General features: G+C 37.2%; 2 protein-coding genes and 1 pseudogene across 5 annotated transcripts; 1 reads left to right on the forward strand and 2 right to left on the reverse strand.

The window, feature by feature from the left end:
• Positions 1-11: 11 nt before the first annotated feature.
• Positions 12-2,929, forward strand: LOC114530682. Of its 3 annotated transcripts, none has more exons than XM_028552286.1 (4): positions 12-1,090; positions 1,175-1,258; positions 1,754-2,028; positions 2,572-2,929. In XM_028552286.1, the coding sequence occupies exons 2-4, from the start codon at positions 1,216-1,218 to the stop codon at positions 2,719-2,721; spliced, it is 468 nt and encodes a 155-aa protein (XP_028408087.1). In that variant the 5' UTR covers positions 12-1,090; positions 1,175-1,215; the 3' UTR covers positions 2,722-2,929. The 3 variants fall into 3 exon arrangements, with proteins under 3 accessions (XP_028408087.1, XP_028408086.1, XP_028408088.1); XM_028552285.1 differs by having other exon boundaries at positions 12-1,094; positions 2,572-2,928; XM_028552287.1 differs by having other exon boundaries at positions 12-272; positions 2,572-2,928.
• Positions 2,930-2,952: 23 nt separating this feature from the next.
• Positions 2,953-4,992, reverse strand: LOC114530680 (annotated as a pseudogene).
• Positions 4,993-5,184: 192 nt separating this feature from the next.
• LOC114530679 (probable kinetochore protein nuf2) lies at positions 5,185-20,723 on the reverse strand. 2 transcript variants are annotated; one of them, XM_028552282.1, is made up of 18 exons: positions 20,543-20,723; positions 19,898-19,972; positions 18,716-18,798; positions 16,008-16,069; positions 15,727-15,754; positions 15,157-15,226; positions 14,938-15,011; positions 14,371-14,407; positions 13,831-13,887; positions 13,383-13,445; positions 8,341-8,430; positions 8,067-8,180; positions 7,731-7,789; positions 7,388-7,472; positions 6,878-6,984; positions 6,589-6,676; positions 6,250-6,324; positions 5,185-5,702 (listed from the first exon to the last, which is right to left on the reverse strand). In XM_028552282.1, the coding sequence occupies exons 1-18, from the start codon at positions 20,657-20,659 to the stop codon at positions 5,643-5,645; spliced, it is 1,344 nt and encodes a 447-aa protein (XP_028408083.1). In that variant the 5' UTR covers positions 20,660-20,723; the 3' UTR covers positions 5,185-5,642. The 2 variants fall into 2 exon arrangements, with proteins under 2 accessions (XP_028408083.1, XP_028408082.1); XM_028552281.1 differs by lacking the exons at positions 18,716-18,798; positions 19,898-19,972; positions 20,543-20,723 and adding an exon at positions 17,064-17,777 and having other exon boundaries at positions 5,191-5,702.
• Between the last annotated feature and the right edge of the window lie 1,000 nt (positions 20,724-21,723).

A 21,723-nucleotide genomic window follows, 5' to 3' on the forward strand; every position in this document is an offset into this window, starting at 1 on the left:
GGACACTGGAATCATATTACATTTTATTATCACTTTAAAGCATAGCCATGAACGCGACAAAAATACAAAACGAACGAAAACGAATTGCCCAGGTTATTCGTACGACAGCGTGGGTAATGTTGATCATCGGGATACTGGTCGTTTCCTCTGGGTTTGTGATTAAAAGCGAATACAGTAAGGTTAACTGGATCAAGCACGACCAAAAATACATAGACAATCGCTGCTTGCCTAAAATACGAGATCTCTACGAGCAATATTGGTGTGGCTTTTTGGTTTGTATGACACTAGGGTAATTTTAGTAGATTGATTCGGGGATAAACGTAGTTTGCTGTTACATAACATGGTCTTTAAAAATATTACACTCGCGAGGTCAACTGAAAGTTAGTGATTTGTTTAGCACACGAAATGTGTCATGCTTTTTTTTTCACTAACAAAAATTATTTAGCTGAGAGCGAAAGACCACGCGAGGCTCTTAGCTCAGCCAGCAAGTTACTCTCGTGTGCGGATAGTTTTTCGTCAGGAGAGTATAGGAGATATTATAGGATAGTATAGGAGAGTATAGGATAGTTTTTCGTCATGAGAGTACAGTATTTATTCGCCTTCAGTGGCAGGTTTCTCACGTGTGAGGATGGTTTTGGGCTGATTTAACTGCCTCGCAAGGTCGTTAGCTCAGCTGATAACTCTCGTGTCAGGTCGCCCGTACGTAATGTGTGGGTGGGCCCACTCAGCTTAATTATGCATGGGGCGGCAGACTTGATGGAGTTGATTATGTACACACGGAAGTAGTGCCTGTGTCTCAATAACTAAAATAACCCAATATCCATGCTTATTAGGAAAATGTTTAGTTTTTTTAGGAAAATCACACCGTCTATTAAGATTTAAACTGCCAGGTGGGGAGCAGGCCAGCAGGGGAGGCAGCAGGCCAGCAGAGGAGGCAGCTGCCTCTCTTTGCTTATTCTTAAGAACGGAACTATGCGAGTAAACACCTCTGGCTGTTTAATAAGTTGCTCTTAGGTCGACGTCAAATGCGGACATTTTCAGGGTAAAACTCGAAGAACTCCGAAAAGAGAATTCCCCCCTTCTCCGTTGTGTAGGTACAGCAATGAGAGTTAAATCACTTAGTTATGCACCCTGGCAACTACCAAAATACTTCTGGCTACTTTATTCTTTTCAGGTTTCTTTTACCAGTCTTATTCTCCTTGCCAACTACAGTTCATGGTCTTCCATAGAAAAACAACTTCCGACACTTTTAAAGCAGGTATGCGAGACTGAAGCTCCGAATCCACTCTAAGCGGAACCGCACGATTAAAGGCACCGCAAGATTAAGGGGTACCGCACGATTAAGCGGTACCGAACGATTAATATGAACCGCACGGTTAAGGGGAACCGCGTGCTTTAGGGGAGCCGCAAGATTAAGGGGGAACCCCGCGATTAAGGGTTACCGCACGATTAAGCGGTACCGAACGATTAAAGGCGCTGCAAGATTAAGGGGGAACCCCGCGATTAAGGGGTACCGTACGATTAAAGGGAACCGCACGGTTAAGAAGAACCGCGTGCTTTAGGGGAGCCGCATGATTAAGGGCAACGCACGATTAAGGGAAACCACACGATAGGGTAAACCTAATAGTGTACCATTGTTTCTTGAATAAATTGATTGATTGATTGATTGATTGATTAATGATGATCGAACTCTTAAACAAGGTGATTGGCATCGCAGCAAATTACGTAATCCTTCTTTAATGCTAATAAAAAGAATTTTTCTCGGGTGTTATGATTCTCCTGTCGATGCTCTCCGGGTTGGCAGTCATGAGCCAGGATGGAGGAACTTTGGGAAGAGTTCGCCAATATGATTTGAACAGCGCCTATTGCGAAGAATACGATGAAGAGAACCACCAAGCGAACAAGTTTCATTTCCATCAGATATTACATTGGTTGTACTTGATTATTTTGTCGGCAAATGCCCTAGTGGTGGTGTGTATCGTGCTAATCATGGCGTTCCTCGCTAACTGGATCCTGGACACAATATTGGTAATGCATTTTTGCTGCGTTGACATCACGTCAAGTTTTAGAAGCACAGAGGGAACTGTAGCAAAGATAGAGCCCCTTTTAGGAGAGGAGAGGGACGCCCTTACAGCATCCGAATTCAGCTTTTCCCAGTCAAACTGCTAGAACACTTGAACAATACGTACAAACAGAACCATTTTTGTTGGGTGCGATGATTCCTAAATGTTCTTGAATAAAGTTCTTCCGGATGCATGGAAACGTGCGGCAAACATCTGCTTTTATTGTCCCTAAGTTATTGGTTGGAGCCTGTATTCTTGTATGAACACTATCTATTTGCCAATAAACCACACGCATTATCAGTCGCAACTTTAAGCCAACCCCCCAAAACATCAATATTTCCGTACACTGGGCGTATAATACTGACTGATTTTTTTGGTCAGATTTCTTTCGATTATTTTTCTTTGGAGAAACTCCTGGAGAAGCTTCGTGTAGTTGATCCACTAATACGTCCTTTTCATTTGATCACATTTTTTAACCATTCAAGTTTTGTATTCATTGCGATTTTAGAGTGCTTTAAATCCTGAGCAAAAAAACTCTGAAGACGATCAACCACCACCTGAGTACCTACTTGAACATGTTGCAAGTTGTAGCGACGACGTAGGACAAGATGATATACCCCTACAAGCCAATGAACTTGCATCCCTTGTAACAACATAGTCACAACGCGATAGTGAAGAGGAATACAAACAACGACCATAAAAACAACGATGACAACAACAAACAACAAGATGTATAAAATAGGGAAAGTTATCTCATATGAAATGAATCTTGATTTCTCATCGATGCCGATTTTATGGGAATTGACATTTCCATAATTTCTGGCACTAGTTTGACTGTCTTCCAAATTAAATTCAGCAAAAATATTTGTATTCGATTGCAAGATATTTGTATTCGATATATAATTGAATCGAAAATTCGTTTATTACACAAAAGAACTTTGTCTAGTAGCAGAGTGCATGAATCGTGTGCCTTTTCACTCGATTGTCACAGCGCCACCAAATTAGGCTTAAGATTAGTTTACTGGGTTTATATTCGACCATTTTGAAACATCTGTGGGAAAAGTTTTAAAGGTCAATATGGAATGAATGAAGCCGAAAGCTTCTGTGAGAAATAAATTTAGCTCAGGAGAAGCCTCAATTTCCATGATTTAATAATATCTCTGTTTAATGTCTAGCTGTATTCTAGTCATCTTTTCCCTCCATTTCTTAATCCACGATTGAATATGAAGTTTTTCTTTTCGCCGAGCTTCTTTTACGGAGGGAAGATCCTCTTTGTGCGAAAACAGAAGATCATAATTATGAGCACCATGCTCAACGTTGATGGCGACCATCGAACTGGAAATGTTGTGAAGAACCCCACCGCCAGCCCAAGGGTCCATGTCCCCATTGATGAACAGGATGTTAGAGTGCTCCGAGATATCTCGATCACCGTATTGAAGTTTCACTCGACTAAGGTCTGGTTCAGCTCCCCAAGTTCTCTTGCAAATTTTCGACATGGCATTCACATCCCAAGGTGACGTGTAGTACATATCGTGGACCCCATTTGAACACAGGGGATACAACATTTCAGTGCATGATTGATAATTCCATGATCCCAAAAACTCCTTGCCGTCCCTTGGTAAATGGAGACATTTCAAAGACTTGGAATGGTTGAAATACACCGATAAACTGTCTGCCAAGTCGCTAATCAATTCCTTATCGTCCTCTTTGACATTTTTTATGTTTTTACAAACGGCTTTTATCGGCCAAGCTGGTTTTGAGGCTGTGGCGTGAGGATAGTTTTCCATAGAGAGGAACAGATACGACAATGCAAGTTTATCGCGGAGTTTGTAAACATCTGCGTACTTCTTCAAAAGAGCGCATAGAGAAAATGTCTTTGTTATAAATTTCCTCCCTTTCTTGTTTAAACTAAATTTTTCCAGAATCCTCCAGGACCTTCGAATGACCTCGACGCAATCAACACCACCATCTCTTTGAAACGCTTTGGTGACAAGCGAGTATTGTGTTCCACAGTCTGTCGAGTACTGAAAAAGCGGAGCAGATGACGCGATAGAACCCGCAACAACACTTGGGTACTTCATTCTCAACCAAGCTGCGTACTGACCTCCTAATGAGCCACCGAACGCTACAACTGGACTGTTCTTCGCCCCGGTGATGTTCGACTTCAAAAATTTGATGAGTTTGGAAAAGTCTGCAAGCACTTGCGAGGAAGTTAGGTAGCCAGTGTACTTAGGACCTGAAAGCGATTTCATCCCAAACGGCAAGCTTCTTCCTTGGTAACGTTGCTCTGCGAATACTATCATAGCATCAAATTCAGGTGCCATTTCCCAAAGCAAACCCATCGTTCTAGCAAAATATTCAACGTCTGCCTCGTTTCCACAGTAGAAGAAAATAACGCTTCCTGGTTTCCAGTGAGATGCATTGACAAGATATCGTTGCTTAAACTTCCCGTTGTTTACAAAAGTAAAATGATCAATGTTTTGGTCGAACCATTTCGTCTCGTAAACACACGACGGGCAATTCGAAAATCCGCGCTTAAATCCGGTACCTGTCACAGAATCTGACCAAAAAGAAGAAGGAAACCTCGGCCAGTAGAAACCATAAACGTTGTCTATTAAGAATCCAGTCAGCAAAACGACACAAAAATATCGTTTCATTCCTACGTTAAGTCCAGTTACAGTATTTATGGAATAAGGTTGTGAAAACATTCGATCAACAGGTACCAGCCTTAATCGTGAACGCTTACGTTACGAAGCGATTTAGGTGATGCAAATACTTTGCACAGCGGATTGTCTAGCTATAGAACTCGGTGAACTATTCCAGCTTAGACTGGAAAGATAACTATAGCGGTTACTTGACCGCCATTTTTTAGGCTAATTTGAAACAGAATTGAAGACCAGTTCCATTTCATTTTTTGTTTACGTCTGCGCGACTGTCAACCGTGAAGACAAAAACAATAGAATAGGACTGGTACTGGTCTCTCAATTTGGCTCAAAGACGCCGGACGAGTTATCGCTCCAGTTTACATAGAGCTCACTGATGGAACCGAAATCGGTTCTAAAAACACGAGATTTGCCCTAGGGTTTTTTTACTAAAAACTTTTTATATGTATAAACAGCAACAATAGTATAGCCAACTTGACAAATAGGAGTCCAAAAATGTATTCGTGACCTGTGTTATATATTGATTTCCAATAACACTATTCGACCCTGGCTGTTATTTACTGCCAAACAGTGTCTTAATTTATGGCGAAACTACACTTTAGCTACATTATACGCTTAGGCCCTATATGTGAGTGGACCCAGCCATAAAACTACCCTAAACCATGGGCGCTCGCATTTTAGACTTAAACAAAATATTTAAGGTATTTCATTGCACGAAAATAAACACGGAGTATATGTATTAGCGCACGAGCTGACATGTCTCCTGCATGAGTGTGCATTTTTCTTTAAATCAATATGAGGTAATATTATGGAAATAAATGCAATAATCACAATAATATATTTGTAAGATTTAACAGAATATAGACGTCTTAACCAAACTGCAGACGACGATTGAACGTGCAGTTTTAGATCAATCCTACATGGAAGACAGGAGATCTTTGCATCCTTCCTCAAGCATACCGTGATAATTATTGATCTGTCAAGAAAACACCATATAAAGATAATCATTTTTTATCTTGATTTGGGGCACTTTCATATTAACTTAGCATTAGCTTAAAAGTAAGATACTACATAGATAAAGGAGAGGAATTGGGTATAAGTGTTAGGATTAAGGTTCTGTGCCACCAATCCCGTTCCCCGAGCCCGCGATTCCTCCGGCAAGAAAACAACAGTGAGGAAAACAAAGGCTCTGGGATAAAAGGAAACCGAAAATTTTGAAAGCCTTGGAAACCTGTATGGCAGGTCATGAAAAATATTGTAAGTAATTGAGAGGTTGTAGTTAACGCGTTTGCGTCGAGTGTCAAAATAATAGGAAGTTCATGAGGTTGACAACGAACTACCGACTAACCGACTGTGCGGTTTAATGGCTTTTGTAAACTCATTCGAGATGGTTTTATACGCTAAAGTTTTGCGCTGCGCAAGTTTAAACTTTTCAATCTAATTTGCTCGCATCGATGACCGTATGAAGTGATAAAGTAATCGCAACAACCCTGCCTAAAAATTAAGAAAGATTTTTCGTTTACCGATGAAATCAGCTGTTGATATGCATCTTGCATGGTATTCATTTCATTGTTGTGGGAATCTTCCAATTCATTTAACTAAATTGAACAAACATGTTAGCACATTAAATTTTAGCACTGTGCTCAAGGTGCAGTTAAAGTGTTAGTTTAAATGATGCCACCGACCAATCAAAGATGTTGTGGGTCGACGACGCAATCTAAACGCGCTGCACCGAAAAGTTGGCGTTCAGGACATGCAGGGAAGTATCATGCACTTGATTAATTAATGTCGATGTTTTGCAGAATTTGTTGAATATATATCTTTGTAGTATTTAATACATGCGATAATAAATAAAATCCTACCTTTTTTACAACTTCTTGAAATTCCGTCATAATTTCGGAAATTTCTGCTTGACAATGTTTTTGACTCTGTTCTAAGGATTCGACATTTCTATAAATGTAAGAATGCTGTGTAGGGTGTATATATGAACATTACTGTAGTGTTAAGAGCTATATAATAAGCCAGTTCAGTGGGCCTATGAAACCCTCGATAATTTGCTAGATTTCAAAAGGAGAAAAATTGATCGAAAAAAGTGAGTACGCAATTGGAATAAGAAAGGGTAAAAAATGTCATAAAATACAAGCTACGTACTTTTTCCTGTGTTCACGATCATCGTTCTTTGCTGAGAATCGTTTCTCATTTGTGCGCTCTAACCGACTCAACTTCTCGTTCTGAGAGGTGAGTTGACGTTTAGCGTTCTAAAATGAAGAGATGTCGTTTTGACGGAACTCAACAAAAGGAAAAAGATTTGGTGCATAATTTTTAGCTGCATGCATATAAAGCACAACTTTTTCAGTCTATAACTAAGGAAAAAAATTAAGTTGAAACAAATGCCTACAGACACTTCATTACAAAAGCAATAGCGTAGCCAGCCTGACGATTTTTTCCGCTATGCTAATATTTTGGTGTTCATTGACATGCACAGGTTTTAGTGTTCATTGAATTCAAAACAATGAATTCCTTAAAGGATGAAGAATTATAATAACTGGAAATTTATTCATAGCGGGACAAAATCGTCAGGCTGGCTACGCCAATTCACAGAAGTATAACATTGCGAACCAAGCTTCGTCCATTTCACAATATCTTTAGTTTGTAGGCTACCTTATAATGATAATCCTTTTGGACAAGTGCCTCGTTATCAGCGGTGACGACATCATGTAGGTCCTGCAACTTGTGTTGAAGATTCCTATAACATATGGATATTAAGATGGAAGATGGCTGCCACAAAACCGTTTTCTGCGAACTTTTAATGCTTTAATCTTGACAAATAAATGGCGTTCTGATACAAACTTGCTATTACGGATTATGCATAACTGATTCCCACTTGAGAATTTTTTGTACAACCATGCATATATTATGTATATTATAACACATTTGCCTATATTAACTATAATTTTCCGAAACGAACAGCTGATATAGGATACATATATGCGCATGCGCTTACCGCAGTTTTTCGGTTTCATCCTCCAAGGACGAGATCAGTCTGAAAGCTTGGGCGCAGTTCTGAGGGAGGAAAAGACATTATTACGCTAACGCTTACAGCTATAATATTCATGGAGATGACAGCAAGAGCTGAGAGGTTCAATGCTGTACCGAAAAGTACACAATCAATTTTAAAACAAAGATGCCTCAAAACTTCCTTCCCATTCAAGGGAGTATAAATCCATTTTTTTACTTGTTTTTCAACTAGATAGCTTTAAAAAAAAAAAATTAAAAATAATTTGCTCAGGCTGATAGCTTTGAATCATAATTAACAGGCAATCAAATTCCATATGCATACATCTTCAAGTAACGCGATGGATTCCTCTTGGTTCTCCTTTTCCAATAACTTTTTATTTTTCTCTGCAATTGAATCCTTACAAGCATTTATTGCAGCATTCATTCGACTTAGTTCCTAAAATATGAAAACATACATGAAGTACATCATAATTTTCTGTCGTTCATACGCTATTTGAGATCGATGAATTGCTATTCTTTTATCTCAGACTATATATATTTTTTATATGCGTGAACAAGTGCAATATATATTAGATTGGAATATTATCCAGGCTTACCCCACGAAACTTTTCAGGAGAGGTGACAATCTGTGCTTTGAGTTTTTCACATTCTTCACGGTTTTTTGCGATGATTACCTTCAGTTCAGCCTGAATTAAAGAAAATCAATTACCATCGTAAACATGCGTGGTATTTACATTGTAGACGAAACTAACCAATAGACCTTTCTTATAATGACGTCAAACGCGGAAAGTCTGATGTTACACAAAATTGGATTGGCTCTACAAAACTATCGAGCCAATCAAACTTCGTGTAAAATAAGACTTTCCGCGTTTGACGTCATTATGAAAAAGGCTATTAGTGTATTACCAATAATTATAGTCCAAGCTTAATCTTATAATTAATTTCTGTATTCTGATTGGTCTAGATTCATAGCCACTGAAGTTATAGTCATTGCATGATAATTATACCTATATACGAAATTATCCCTTTTTAATTCGAAAATGGCTGCTAGTTTGCGGTCGTAGGCTCGTAGCAAAGGAGGAATTTGACCAAATGGAAGAAAGTTTACATTCCACAAGAGGACAAGCTACATGCAAAATGTGGTTAAAAATATCCTGGACAAACTTACGGTGCTATATTTGGACGAAACTGACTAAGAATGGAAATTAATTAACTAATCCCATTCGTTGCGAAAGAAACCAGTGAATAAAAACAAAATTATTGAGGAAGAATGAGTCAGCAAATCGTTGCGGTGAATATTGTTTAAATTCTTACATAATCTTTAAAATCGCAGCTTGTGCAACACTAGGAAATCCCTTGGGTACACTTTCAGCTATTGACGTGCCGTCTACGTACTTCCAGGTGGGAACATTTGGGATCCTAAGATCGTTTACCATCAGGAAAAGGAACCAGGGACCCAATTTTGTCCGTTGGGGGACTCCGGAAGGGACTGGCCCCCAATCAGAATAAAAGGCCGTAGAGAGCTTCCTCTGCTGATATCCATTTGTGAGAAATCAGTAATCCAATTTGTAACACAAGGAGGGATATCCAAACTGTTTAGCTTTTCAACCAAAACATGGTCTATCAGGTCAAACGCCTTCTTATAATATAAAAGAAAGAGTCTGACAGCAGCCGATGTTCCGTCTATCTCTTTGGACAGGTGCATGGTGCAAGATTGAGATATGTTCTTGTTCTGAGGATGATTTAGGTACATCGCGCCAAGTTGGTCGGGATCAATCGTTTTAAGTACAGCCGGCCCAATATAGGAATGAATCACAACTTCTTCGGCGATTTTAGATATGGCCGGGATTAAGGATATTGCCCACAATTGATTTGAGATATCATCAATTGGCATCGTTTTGGGGACAGGTATTACATCAGAATTTTTCCAAGAACCTGGAAACGCTGTTCGACGAAACTACTATTTAGGACCGAGGTGATTGGATTGGAAAAGACGTCAGAATATTCTTTCAGGAACCAATTTGGGATATGCCATCAGACCCAGTGGCCTTGTTGGAGAGAGGCATCTCAGTTCGTTCAGGACGTAAGATTCACTTATGGGCTCTAATGGCCCTTCATCAGTTATTGGAACGCGTCCTAGACTTCTAAACGATTGCTGGCTCTAAAAAGGTTTCATAATTCTGTTATAGCAACAACTTTCGGTGATAAATCCTGGATGTTAAGTTGGGGAACAGAACGCAGGTGTTTCATTCTATTGCATGGAGGTCAGTATAGCGTTGCAACCGAACGATTTCGACCCGCGAAGCTGACATTTGAGCATTGACTTGGAAAACGATAAATTTCTAGAGAAACGAATAATGATAATAGCAGAACTAAATGTCCGGCTGGCTACGCCACTGTGGATGCTGCTGCTGACCACGCCCTTCCTTGCGTATCTACACATTCTATATTGTAACACGTTTGGAATGAATCGTACGCGTTTGTTTCATAAACATAAATTGACATTTTGTAACAAAATTTGTTGTCACAAAAATTTGGTTAAAAAATACTTTAACAGTTAAGAAGTTGTATTTTAATATTACTTGTTATAAACAGCACCTGCATGGATATTTATATCCAAAAACATTAATCGCCTTGACCTTGCATGGCCTCGATGAATTAGGCCCACCCCCTTTTTGGCCCAGTTGCAAAAACTTATAAAGCAAAGCAATATACACCAATTTTTAGACAGGTAGCTACAAATATGCTCTCCCAATTTTAACATCGTTTAACAACATATATTTTCCAATCCAGAAATCCAATTAATATCGTTCATTTATTTAAAGTTATTGCTTTCTTAACGAGAAAAACACTTGATATTTTCCAAGTGCAAGACAATAAACGTTGACAGAAAAATTAGAATATATATTGGATAAATATCGGTAGTAATAACAATGGCAATGCATGAGTGACCTTTTCAGCTGCAGATAGGGTATATTAATCAGAAAACGCAAGAGCCGCCAAAAATGAGGTTTGTAAAGACTTATAAACACGCACGAACTTTGTTTCAAACTTTAAAACATTTTCTAGATTATATTATAACATAAAATTTATAGTACGCGCGTGCTGATTGGTCAAGAAAGAAGCGTGTTTCTATAACTGTATACAAAACATGGGATTTTTCCCGCCGAACTTGACAAACGAAGCGACGCAATGAGCATTGAATTCATAATGGAATCGAATTATAATATTTGTACAAAATCTTTTTATTCAGTTATATTTTCCTGAAACACTTGGGAGAGTTTAGGACGACTGATTATTTTTCGTTCTCCCAAACTCTCACGCGTGTTTCTATAACTGTATAGAAACAAGGAAAATGTTTTCTATTTCTTAAAAGATTTACATCTATAACTAAAACGTTTTAACTACAATAAAAAAGCTACACAGAATATAATTTACTCTAGCTGAAAACACTCTAAATAGATAATTAAATATTTTATATTATTCTATATAATGAACTCGTTTCAAAACTAGGTCTGTTAATTACGCGTATTGTATGCGGAAAGTGAGGAAAAGAGAGCATTTTTTATTAATGAAATTCAATTTTGAAATTCCATATTAATTTGCTGTTACAAAATTCATTCAATTGCTTGTTGCACGTCTTGAAAGCTACTAATCTTTTCACATGGGGCTTAACTTGAATTCCACCTTTCACGGTGACATTGCAAATACAAGTGTTGCAAACACTTTTTATACGGATGCTGAAAGAACTGCAATACTGTTGGTTCATAATACCCTCGGCTTTATCGGCCTTGTGGAGAACATCGGCGTAATCCTGGTCATACTGTGCAACAGACTCATGTTGGATTGCCCATCCAATTGGTTTGTCTTAAGCTTGGCTGTCGCAGATGCTGTTACATGCCTCGCTGCAATAGTTATTGTGAACGTAAATAATCACATGGACACAATCAATACCTTCCTAGACAGAGGCATGATATTCCGTTTCGTGCTGTTGTCTAGCGCTGGTAACCTTTTAATGCTGACCTTCAACAGGTTTCTCTCCGTTTACAAAGCCCTCAAATATCCAGTGTATATGACGGTCAGCAGGGCGAAACGTTTAGTCCTGGTTCCATGGATCATCGCGGCTATTATAACTGCCTTTCACGCTTATTCGAGTCGTGCAAAAATGCCAATCACGATCTATATAGTCAGCACATACTTTCTTTTGGTCATAACTGCCATAACCGCCATGAACGTATACATGTTAAAGACAGCCAGGGACAAACGAAAGGTTATTAAACGTCTACACATGGTAGTTTTTCCACCACGAAAGTCATCTGTGAACGAAAATCGTCTAGTCCTTCGTTTATTGATTGTATCGTCAACATTTTTCGCTTCATATATTCCGCTCATTGTTATCACGAATATGCATCACACCGAAAGGGACGCGTATCTAACGTCCATACCCTATCTGCGAAAGTTTGTTTGGTGTCTCGCGGTCACGTTGCTAAATGCCATTATCGACCCACTGATCTATTCGATAAACCACCCTATATTTAGAAGTTATTTCCATAAAATCCGAAACCAATTCTCAAACCGAAGTAAGGTTACGCGCAGCGTTGTGTTTCTCGGAGAAGTAGCAATAATCTGCCGCGATGGTCCAGCAGTTTGAGAAATGAATCATAACGGGCAATTACCGACTGAGACGATACACGTGGGTATCTTTGTAATCTGTCGCCATGAACTGATGGTGTTTATTTTAGTTTTTGGAGGTCTTTATGACTTTGACAATGTAATACGAATGGACTTACAATTAAATTACAAGAAATGTTATTTAGAAAAAAAATAGAGTTCGCAAAAATAGAGATTTAGACTGTTTTGAAGTAATATTTTTTATGAATAGATATTCCGTTGTTTACCTTGTTGTTTGGTTCATTTTTCTTTGACATGTGGTATATATTAAAGAGCGTATTTACTGCGACCTCAGTACACACTATCTGTGTGTTTCCTTCCATCGCGGTAAAATTAGCAACAGCGATAAAAATGGCGGGAAAATTTTTGAAACTCGTTCTAAACGTGACATACGGAAAATACGCGCACCTGGTCCCGGATGTAGTGGCGTATGAGTTCTACGAGTGTTTTAGTTCTCAGTAAAATACCCCCTCTGTCCATATAATAAGAAAAATTATAAACGTGCATAAGTGATGATATATGCAGGACGGGGATAGATATAGCCACGATAGAACTATTTTTTAAAAATAATATAGCAATATTGCAATGCCCTTTTATCTGATTGGAATGGACTTTTGCATAATACTAATAGACAAACTTACGATGTAGGTAGCGATGAAGAAATAAATCACAACAGCTAAAAAGAGTGTAATTGCCAAGTTTGGCTGCAAAATGTTAAGTAGTGCGGAACTTTGTATACTTTTTCACTACCACTACTATATATATATATATATATATATATATATATATATATATATATATATATATAATATATATATATATATATATATATATTATTATATATATATATATATTTTTTTGTTTCCCAATTAATTTTTTTGCCAACTTTTTCCAATTACTTTCCTTGACAAGTCCTTGATTTCCAAACAGAACAATCTATATTATTTGAACAAAATGAAGAGCTCACCTCTTTGGAAGTCTGTTCAGCTATCTCGGTTTTGAGTTGTTGGGTTTGTTTAAAATCAGATGCCTATGTATACAAGACATTAAGACGAAAATTACGAAGTTCCCATAATGAAAAATTGTGATAAAAAAACATTCATTTTACACCAAGGTATGTTTTCTAAAAGCGCGTAGAAAGGTGTGCACAAATTGAGCAATTGAGCAAACCTTGGGGTGCACACAAACACACCTTAGTGTGTAATTCTGCACACCTGTTTTTTGTATGCTGAGAGTTATAAAATATATAGCTATAGTTATGGCACATTCTCTATAATCTAGGAGTTTCACAGAACATAACGCAATAATCGTGCAAGAATGATAAATTATGACAGTTTCAGCATGTGTGAACCTGAACTTTTTTTATTTAACTAAATACTGATATTAGGAAAGTAATATTCAAATCGACCACTAACCTGTTGTCTGTTTAACTCGTTCACGGCTCTCTCTAAATTGTCAGCTACTGCAAGGTTCTGTAAAAATTTAAAACGCAAGTTATCCATTCTATACTATATATGCAGTAGCTCCAAATAAAATACCCAGATAAAACCTTGCACCGTGGCAAGAGCATTGCGCCGGCATCGCAAAAGCGTAGGTTAGATTCCTGCCGGTCGACCGATAGTTGACTCATTTTTTTCATCAACTGTTCCTGGCTTGAATTTGAAGTGTGCATAATTCCACTCGAAGTTAAGACCCTTTCAACCTCTAGAATTTGCCTACATCGAGTGAAGTGCTAAAAATCATAATTGCTTCACACGAAGCGGTTATATTAATAAATTGATTTTATTAAAGATTGTTTTGCACTATATAGCAACATTCTATATAACGTTCTAAAGAAAATCACATATAAAATTCTACCAGATGATGAAATACTCGCGTATTCGACGAAAACAAGTTTGCAAATATTATTTATACTGTCGAAAGGGCGGTTATGGAAGAAGGTGAACCTAAAGTACCTGTTGTATCTTTTCTTCCTCTTCGCATCTTGCTGCCCTGTGAATATTTAAATGACATTTAAATTAGCTAAATTATAATATGAATTCATTCGAATATTCAAAGAAACTAAATTGCTATTGAGAATAACCATCACAAATTCATTGTATATCCTATAATATACGTAAATCTAAATATTATATGATATACGAGATTACCATTTTCCGGTATATTCGACCTTCACTATTTTTTATTACCAAGATCGAGTATATGATATTCCGGAATATTCGATCTTCACTATTACTATGGTCGAGTTTACCATACTCCGATAAATTCGACCTTCACTTTACTTATTCACCAAGGTCGAGTATAGCATATTCCGATATATTCGACTTTCACTATTGTTTTTGTTACTATGGTCGAGTACACTATATTCCGGTATATTCGACCTTCACTACTTTTTATTACCAAGATCGAATATATGATATTCCGGAATATTCAACTACGGCCTCCACAATTCGACTAAGCAGCTTTCAGTCAACAAACGTAATATTTACGAGAAGAGCAAGTTTCTTCATTGCTTACAGTACCTGATTTTTGCAATTTTCTCCTTGAGTTCTTGGTTTCTTCTCAAGAGTTCAGATCTTTGGTTATGCAGTATCTCCTAGTATAAATAACCAAGACGTATTAAGAATATTTAACATGAAGTATTAAGAATTTAGGCACTCTGATTGCTTTAGCCTGAAAATGTAAACAACAGTTGTCTATTGGTTTGAGGCATACCAAAAGATTTCACATTCATGCAATACCTTTTCTTCCACCACGGTGTCAAAATAGTTTGCTTGGCTGTCTTTAAATTTCTCGAAGTTTATTATAGCACTAAAGTATAGATCACGTATAGTGAATACAAAAGTACAGATCACATTGATGTTTTGTAAAGTTTTCTCGATTTCGTTGAATTTCATAATACAAAACAAGGTAACACCACAGAAATTAGTGTTTATATGAAGTTTCAACCTGAAAATCTAATCACTAGTTTACAATTGTGCATTTCCGTATTGCGAGGCATTTTCTATGTTTAGGTAGCTCTTGAAATATTTATTGAAATTGATTGGGAATGCTTAAAAATCTCAACGTGGAAAGGCGTAGTAACTTTTATTTTTTGACCAAAACTTTGAGCTCAATTATTGGCATGCAAAAATATATTTCTTTGAGGATTTGTTGACGTAACAATTTGAAATCAGATTTCAAAAGCCATCGCAACGCTCGGAAAGCATTACCCTGCAACCACCAACTCCTGCGTCGTTCATACACCGAGTGGAGCGCCATTAAATCTTATTTGATTTAGGAAAAGAATAACAGCACACATCTTGAATTACCTGATACATCGCATTATGCGTTTTGGCTCTAGATAAATAAAAATAAAGTTGAATAAAAAGTACATTGAACGCTGTGTGAATTAAAACCCATACGTGTTTAACAAAAACAACCTTTATTTAAAATAAAGGTTCAATTCAGCTTATATATAGAGATCTGTGGCCAAGGAAAGCTGAATGTAACCTTTATAACCTATGTTTTCCAAAAAAGTGCCTGCAACCTAACTCTAAACTAATATTAATCATGCATGGACAACATTAGTAAAGTTTAATTGAAAACTCACTGGGATTCGTGAGATCATTTATGGAAAAATCTTTTTCCAAAGCGGCATGCATAAATCGTTGCCTAAACGAAGGTAATCAAAAAGTGTTATGACATTCAATTTATATGAGATACATTTACTGCCAGGAGGGATTTGGCATTTTCAAACAATCTATCGGAATAAACTTTCGACATACGAAAATCTATCCAGAGTGGTTAAAATCTATTTTATACACGTAAAATGCCCTTTGCATGCTGTCGAAAGCCTGTACAAAGATCTAACTTAATTTCTTCGACTTTTGCTCTCGTTAATTTATCCTCGACACTCGACTATTGACTCTCGACCCTCGACTTTTATATTCAAAACTAGTAGATGATAGTCTCTAAATGATTAACGTCATCGATTTCCGGCTCTCACGTTCTCAAACAAAATGATAGTAAATAAGAGAATACACAAATCCGGTTCGCAAAATGATATAAATTCAACAAGAAACGGCTAACTAAGTCATATTTTTGAACAAACAGGCTTGAAAAAAGATCCCTATAACGAGTATTTTGGTTACTCTTTTGGGGAAAGCAAATCCTACGGGGTAATCTTAGGAGTAACTTAAGACAACATCATAATATATATGCAACAAACCATATCGTAATACTTCATGTAGACATGTTATAAATGATAATAAAATTTAATAAAGTTCTATTATTATTTTCTTGTGATGCACAAATACGTCTGTATCGGGCATCGTTTGCTGGTCTCTTGCCCCGAAAATCAAAGTGATCAAATGTCTCATGATTCATAAAATGTCTCATGTAATAATCTAGGAGTAGATAGACTGTCTAGGTTCTCAACGTTGTAATATTTTGTACTTTGTGAAAGGACTATTCAATATTTAGAGGCCTAGGTTCTCAACGTTGTAATATTTTGTACTTTGGTGAAAGCACTGTTCAATCTTTAGAGGCCGTGATCCTTATCATTGGTACGCTCCAAGTAATTCTTCCATCGTCTCCTGTGACGAGGAATTTCTCGTAAAACACAGGATTTAGATCCTCTAATTTCACATTTATCGAAGTCTCATACCATCGCTTGAACTCCTCAAATGATTGGAATCGAAAAGGCACGACGATGTTGTCGACTACAGCATCGTTGAATAAGCCAACCGCTTTAAACAAATCACGATATTCTTCTTGGGTTAAAGGATGCAAATGGTTAACATTCTTCGGCCTTAAATCATCGCTCATGGCCTCCTTCGGCTTCACGCCACACCAGATAGCAAGCTTTCCGCCAGACTTTAAACATCGGTGCGCCTTTTCTATGTAAATATGCTTCTGTCTCTGCTCATTGGGCACCCAATGGAATCCAAACACGCTGACATGAGCATCGTAATACGGTTGATCATCGTGTGGAAACCCAGCAACACTATCACTGACATGAAAATGTAGATTAGTGCTCGCTTTATATTTATCAACTGCGATTTCGATTCTCGCAGCATCAGGATCAACTCCTACAACCTCGCCGTCAGGACCAACGATATCAGCCATGTATTTAGCAAGGGCCCCTGTTCCACAGCCCATATCAAGGACTTTGTCTCCCTTGGAAAGGTTCAATTCGCGAATAAATTCCTGACCGGCTTGAAGTTGTGGTTTGGACAGCTCATCATACGCCTTAGCGGCTGCTTCCATATTTCTTCGCTGTGAATGTGTTTGCTTTGTATACAGCAACAATCCTAGACCCAGTCTCTACCAGTTGTGACATACTCGTTCACTTGTCAGTTGTGGCACGAGTCCAGCTAAATAATATTTCAAGTACCGATACTTCCTTTCGCGTATCGTGTAGGCTTCGAATGTCATGAATACAAGTAAATTCATTTCTCCGTAGAAAAATATCACCTTCAAAGATTACGTTAACCTTGCTACTTGAGAGCTTGGTTCTCGCTTGTGAAAATCTTGTATTTATGATTCTAAAGTTTAGCTTGTAGCAATGCAGCTGTGATTGGCCTCAAACCAAATGTACTTCCTTGTTCTATCACGTGTGTTCTGATTTGCTAGGCTATCAGTGAACGCCTACTATATTAGTAAGTAACTGACAACTGTACTTTAAACAAATGACTTCATGGTAACAAAACCTGTAAATCTAATAGCTATACGAAAATTTATCTGGAGTGGTGAAATACCATTCTATATGTAAAACACTTTCATGTAGCGAAATGCAAGATAAAATATCTAATATTGCTCCTGTCACTTTACTTATTATACACAACACTCGACTTTTAACACTCGAACCTCGACTTTTATAGTCTCATTTCTTGGATAAGCTTTAAAGATCAATGACGTCATCGATTTCCGGCACTAGTGTTTAAGTTTTCAAGCAAAATGATACTTAAAATCGGAAACGAAACCTTCGCCTTCAACAAACGATGTTGTCTTCAGCTACTTATAAGCTTACCCCGTTAAATTTTCTTTCCCAGAAAAAGGAACCAAAATACTCATTAGGGACCTATTTTCAAGGCTGTATGTTTAAAAATACGACTTAGTTGGCCGTTTCCCTATTCTCGTTTAATTTGTATCATATTGCGAACCATATGTTTGTATTCTTTTATTAATAATTACCACATTTATACCAGGAGGGCTAGCTAGTCTGAAGCAAAAATCCTAGTCCCTAGACCCAGTCCGTACGAGTTGTGCATGACATGCATGCTGTTTAATTTATCAGTTGTGGCACGAGTTACTTACAAAAGAATGGTGAAATACAGGAAAGATGCTCCTTCTTGGGAAATATCCGGATTTTGAAACGCGCTGAGGAACTTGAAATGTGGCTGAAAAATACAGTACACGTACAAAATATTTGTCTAGAATCATATATGAGTAGAGTGCTTGATATACCATATAGAGCTATATAGTACAATAAACGCGACATTTAAATTCACCGGATGAGTGTGATTGTCATATGAAACAAATTTGTAGTGAATAAAATCATATGAAGTAAACCAAGTTTATTTTATTTTATCTTATATATGTATGGCTTACAGCAATCTTCAGATGGTAGAAAAGATGGTTTTTTAGGGGGGGGGGGGGGGGCTTTTTAGGTTTTGCTACCACCTGATGATTCCTATACGGATGAAACAGACTATGGTGGAGCCTCCTGAGTCTGTGGAGGATTTTTCGTAAGCAATAGTCACTACTTTTATGTCTGCTCTATGAGCCTCCATCTATATGGTATTGAGCACTCTCAGGTATTTCGTAAACCAAACGAAATTCACCTGACAGCTAAAAGGACAAACATAAGGGGTAGGTATTCTTTTTTGACCAAAACATTTCACTTAGTACCATCTGCTTGAAATGAGTACTAAAGTCACTGATTTAATAATACAGGGGACATTGCAGAAATGATGGGCTTTCATGCAGTTCTACAAAACAGGAAGGATTATCTTATGGTCATGTTTATTAATTGGTTTAAAATTGATTTCATGTAAACCCAAACCTAATAATAGGAATATATAGCTATCAGGACTTTTTCGGAGGTCTGCATGATGTATTATGTATGAGTTGACAGAAGTTCATATAACTTCATAGCTTCAGTATACATAATCCAGCAAGTATCCTAACTATGTCCAATATCTCAGCAGTTATCAGCGTGCAGTGACTGGAGTATAGGCACATCTTCCAATGTCATTTAACACAAAGAAGAGACATTGGCAGATAGTTATGTTGACAGCCTAATTAAAGTACACTCCTCTATAAGACAAGTAAATTGTCAGGGCAAAGAACATAGCAAATTATCCAAATAGATACATTTAAAAGATTCAGCCCATTGTATATATACTTCAGTGATCAATGAAACAACATTGAAATATATAATACAATTCAACTTATACATTTTATTTCTGGAAATAAAATTCACTCAATATGCTGTACCTGAACCATTTGCTCAGTTGATATTTGCATTGATTCTGTAACAAGATCCAAGAATAACTTCCTAACAAATTGTGGCTACATAAAAGGAAAACAGATACAGTCTAAATATTTGCAACAAAAGCTTGTCAACTACCTGTAATATACCATAAACTACCTACAGTGGCATGCTGCATATTTCTATGTATATGCCCTGCTCATAACAAAGGTTATGCAATTTAAATTGCCAATACATGCCTGGTTCCTACTTTTTTTAAACATAAACTCTAGCCCAATTTCATTTAGAAATATCGGTAGCTCACATACTAAAATGGCATATAATATGAAAACTTTCAGTCTGTAATGCAGGCCTTTATCAGTGGCTGGAAGATTAGTGAAGAATATATTATACAAGGTGTGCCTATGAACTGATAATTTATATACACACTGTTCAAAATACAGGAGTAACCTGTCATTGAAAACAATGGATATCTTGGTACAAGTACACAGGGTATTGATTTTTTATATGTCAAAACCAGAGGTACCAACCATATGGCTAATGTATTTGCAAATAATACTTGCAAATAACAGCAGACATGAGACATAACACATCACATAAAACGACATTTGACTTCAGCAATGCCGGGTTCAAAATCCACTTAAACTTACAGTAGGTTTCCTCAGGTCTTCCTCCGAAATACTGACGTTAAAAAGCTTTTGACAGCTCGCTATTGCTTCGTCGTAAAACTTTATAACAGGAAACGTTAATGGTGTATCTTTCTCCATAATTGTTGAATTTGGTCGAAGTCGAATTCAAGATTTCAAATATGGCGGGCTTTTTCACCGGCTCTTCCGTGTTTCCATGAAAACCAGACGATGGCGCTAAACTTCAATTTGATTAAGGACTGGGAACAGTACAGACGAAAAAAATCAAACTTTTCAATGTCTAAATGTGCCTCTTAAAATTTACTTTAATTTGGTTCCAAATTTATGTCGGAAGCTAGTTCTCGTTACTAAATATAATTACAAAATTTCAACTCGTTTCATAAAAAAACGAAGGAGAGTTGCATACAATCCAGGTGGTTTAAAATGGCGGGAAATGACTGGCACCACTTGGACTAGATTTGAAATAAAATCATTTCTCGGTTGAAATAACTTAATATCTAAATTATAGTGTTTAACATATAAGATTATTTAAAGTTAAGGGTTTCTTAACTTCTATAATATTTATAGTAACTGTGCAAGGCATTGAAAAACAGAAATCTGAAAGGCCACTGGCACTGTATGTGCAGGAATATATAAACAATAATAATTAAAAAGTGCGGCGTAGATTTCCATTCGGAACGGATTTCTAGCCGTTTCTGGGTGCTGATTGGCTAAAATTTAAGCGCGAGATGACCTGGGTGGAGATTAACGACTCGAATCGATTTACTAATAAACAATTATTGGATGAGGTTTTAGTGATATGCAGAGTTATCAAGGTCGAGGTAAGCGTTCAGTTGTTATCAGATTTCTGATCACGCTTACCTCGACCTTGATAACTCTGCATCTCACAAAAACCGAATTTAATAATCGTTTTATTATACATTAGAAGAATAGTAAACATAGTATTAACGAATGAAAACCTTATTGTCCTTATTTAATAGCAAATAGCAATATCCAAAAATACATCAATCATTAATACATAACTCAGTTATCTGCTAGCAGATAACTGAATTTTGCGTGATTGCGCGATTTATCTGTCAACTATTATCCAATCAAATTGCTTTTACTACAATAATGTATAATAATGACAGCTAATTGTACAAAACGCAGCTCGGGTAAAATATTTACAAACGTAATTACTTCGC

Source organism: Dendronephthya gigantea, unplaced genomic scaffold (assembly GCF_004324835.1).
Source record: "Dendronephthya gigantea isolate DGI-Jeju-01 unplaced genomic scaffold, DenGig_1.0 000065F, whole genome shotgun sequence".
Lineage (NCBI taxonomy): Eukaryota > Metazoa > Cnidaria > Anthozoa > Malacalcyonacea > Nephtheidae > Dendronephthya > Dendronephthya gigantea.